Source organism: Acanthisitta chloris, unplaced genomic scaffold (assembly GCF_000695815.1).
Source record: "Acanthisitta chloris isolate BGI_N310 unplaced genomic scaffold, ASM69581v1 scaffold1151, whole genome shotgun sequence".
Classification (NCBI taxonomy): domain Eukaryota; kingdom Metazoa; phylum Chordata; class Aves; order Passeriformes; family Acanthisittidae; genus Acanthisitta; species Acanthisitta chloris.
This window is the reverse complement of record NW_008654144.1, coordinates 18,791-22,309: the sequence shown is the minus strand read 5'-3', so window position 1 is coordinate 22,309 and position 3,519 is coordinate 18,791. Positions and strand designations below refer to the sequence as shown.

Below are 3,519 nucleotides of genomic sequence, written 5' to 3'. Positions count from 1 at the left end.
ACCATAATAAGCATGTGGTGTATGTGATTGTCTGTGCTGATAAATGAAAGGGTGTGAATTTTTCAGCATCAGTGGAAAGAGAGGAACAAGAAAAAAAACCTTCCTGATTGCAGCTGCAAATGGTAGCAATTTTTCTTTCCTGCATTAATGAATGTATTTCATGTAATGTATATTACTTCATTCAAAATTCTTATGTTCTGCTCACAGACATAGAGTATTTTAATTAAGAATATCAATGAGTAATGACAAACCACTTCCAGAAAACGCAAAGGAAGACGCTTCTTTGGCCATGTAGAAGGAGTTGTGATGCAAATATTGTTTATCCATGTAATAAATTCACTTTCCTAAAACTCTTTCACGAAAGAACATCCTTTAAGTCATGTTCTGGTTTATTTGCCTGTTTTCTGCTTCTAACCTTCCTTTACATGCAGCATTTGACTGCAAATCTGCATTTTACAGTCTCTAGTGATCAAATCACTTCATCTTCTATAAACATCACAAGTTAAAAGAGCATTCAGCATCTGAACTCCAACACAACATACACAAAACTAAAATAATTCATTGTCTAGAGACCATAACAAATTTTAATGTGCATTTACAGAGTAAACAGAGGGCTGAAAGGGGTCAAACCAGTCAAAGTGAAGATATGTATTACAAAATCCACACATTACTGAATTACAAACTAAAAAGTGATGTTTGGTCAAAAAAGCAAATAAAGATGTCTCTTGGTGGCACGACATATAGATAATATTAAAAACTGGCTTGCATGAGGACCAAAGTATGTCTACTCTGAAGTTATATCACACAGACTGTAAGCAATTTACAGAATTTAAGTTAGTTTTGCATATACAGGAGTTGCAAAATCAGAGAAAACACATTGAAATATAGAACACACACACAAAAAAAAAGATGTATATATATATATAAACCTCCACGCAATCATCAGGGGTTGGCCTAAGTCAGTAATTGCCACCATTGAACAAGAAACAAACAAAAAAACAAGAAAAAAACCTCACAGGAGAAAAAGAATAATATATTGAAAACTAAAAAAAAAAAACCAACTCAAAAGAAAAATATCTTCATTTGTTCTCCAGAAACAACATCCCCTAGTCTGCTTAGCTGTTTTGTAGAGTTCCTTTTCTCGTCCCTATTCCTCATGCAAAAAAAAAAAATAAAAAATAAGGCTCTTTGATAAAGTTTGTGTGTATTTTATTTGGGTCGATGTAAAATCACTATGGTTTGTTTCATTATTTGGCCTCTTTTTGCTTCCAGGCTGGAACGGTTCTTTCAGCGTAGGAAACCAAATGTCATCCATGGTTAATTCTGTAATACTGATGACTCACAGGCCAACCCCTGAGAAGTCAAGGATGAGGCTTCTCCTTGCCGAAAGAAAAGGAAACTAGGTCTTGCTGTTACAAAATGTTTGATTACATCACACCAGTTCTCTTCAAATAAAATATCAGTGATACGCCAAAGAAAATAAGATATATCAAGAAAACATGTGGTATCCTCTTCTTTTTATAATATTTTATTTTATTTATTTACTAATTTTGTTTGTACTTCCTGAAGAAGGTGCTCCTTGTGTAGAGATTTAGAGTACATTGGGTGCAGAGTGGTGGTTGGAGGTTAGGGTCAACTTTGCTGTCCGCTCCGTGGATTTTACAGGCGATTTGCTCTTTGCTTTAAGAAGAGAAAGTGATATTGGAAAAAGTCAGCACTTTTAGATTAAAGCAAAGCACCCTTCACAAAGCCACAAACAAGAAGCAGGACAGAAAGTCCATGGCTTGTAGCTATCCTCGCACCTGCGGAAGAAGTTATAAGATATTCGCTCATCTTGCAGATTTCCAATGCTCCTTATAAGGCTGTTTTAAACATATACATTTATATATTTAATTAGCTTGCCAGGTTGGCTCTGGTGCCCATGAATGTCTTGGCATGCACTGCAAATAACAACACATACAAAGTATTTCAGTCCCAGGGAGGTTTTTTGTTTTGCTTTGCTTATTTGTTTTCTTGTCTTTTTAAACAACGTTACCCAGTGAAATCATATGTCAAGAGAAACAAACCCAAACACCTTCCACCTAAGACTGTTCTTTACAAAATTATTTCCAGCATCACATCATTGACTGCTAACAAAACTCATCTAAAGGCTAAAGAATGTTTTCTTGTAAACCAGAGGAGACACTGATGAATGGCTGTGCTATTTACAAGGGGGAAACATTGCCAAAATGTTTGGAGTATTAATTTTTGAGAAATAATATTTTCTTTTTAAAAATCCACTAAAAAATGGTACATATAATTATTTCTAAAACTATGACTTCATATTTAATAATGCTAGCAGAATAAAATCATTCAGGACTAGACTAATCAAACTGAAATATTTGCACACCAAGGACATGAGTATTTAGATGTCATACATACCACGTCTCAGCACCTGATAACTCCCTTTATCATTTAGAATTGCATTCAGAATTTGAAACATATTACTTGAGGTGAGAACTATAAATTTAGTTTGCTTGCACTATAAATAGATGTTTCAATTATAACAGGTTAATGCATGATTAATGGATTTTATATCTGTGTTGTAAATTTGAAAGAGATTAATGTTATTGATGGTTTCAGGCATAGGTTCTATAGCAAAATAATAATGGTGCTATAAGCAGTCCATAATAATGCTGGACTTGTAATAAACGGTTAATTTTTTTAAAATCTATTAACCATGTATAAGCTATTTTTTGTAAAGTAATTAATATTAAACTGAATGATGGATTTCATTGCAGCCCCAAAAAGCACTTTGTCTTTTCGTCAAGAATATATACAATGACAGCAAAAAGAACTCAAGGCAAATGCTCATTTTCTTAAGTTTTCAGATGTTTATCAATAAAACACATCTCTGTATCTGCTATGCTTATAAGTCTAGCAAGAAGTATTTCTGTTCCTGTCTTTAGCAATTTTTTTCTCTTCAAACATGGGGATTAAGCTAAATCCCAGATTTCAGATGAACACTGCTTCCTCTGGCAAATACATGGTGTGAGACATTGCATACATAGTGGTTGCCATAAAACACTCTTAGTCCTCTGTCATGTACATAAGACCTTCTAAGTAGCAGAGATGTTTCAATTATCCATGTGTGAGCTGAATCTCTAAATGAATATTAACTTTTAAACAGAAACATGTCTCAAAGACATACTAAGATTTTTTAAAGAAGTCCAAGGGACATAGTTCCTGGTGAATGAAGACAGGAGTAGGAAGTCTACTTTTCTCTTGCCCATCTGATAATGCTACATGTACTAGCAATGCTAGCAGTAGCTTGCTGGGCTTCTCAAAACACTTGTTCTCTATTAGGAACAAGCAAACACACAAGCAAATTTGCTGTAACTTCTTCCCGTCAGTTGTTCTCACACAGGTAGTAATTTTACAAGATTGAACCCAAGGGCTGACTTCAATTTCTGGGTTTGGTTTTATTGCAGGATGGTTGTGTTCTCTCTTTTATATAAGGTATAAAATTTGGCATTTTAC

At 34.2% G+C, this 3,519-nt stretch overlaps 1 protein-coding gene across 1 annotated transcript in view; it reads right to left on the bottom strand.

Annotated features, from left to right (window-relative positions):
* Positions 1-201: 201 nt before the first annotated feature.
* Positions 202-3,519, bottom strand: part of VSTM2A (V-set and transmembrane domain containing 2A) — a gene marked incomplete at its 5' end in the record, with an annotated part of 22,105 nt that continues 18,787 nt past the window's right edge. Inside the window, one exon of the mRNA XM_009083354.1 lies at positions 202-1,802. Within this exon, the coding sequence (XP_009081602.1) occupies positions 1,726-1,802 (77 nt within the window). The remainder of the gene's footprint in view (positions 1,803-3,519) is intronic.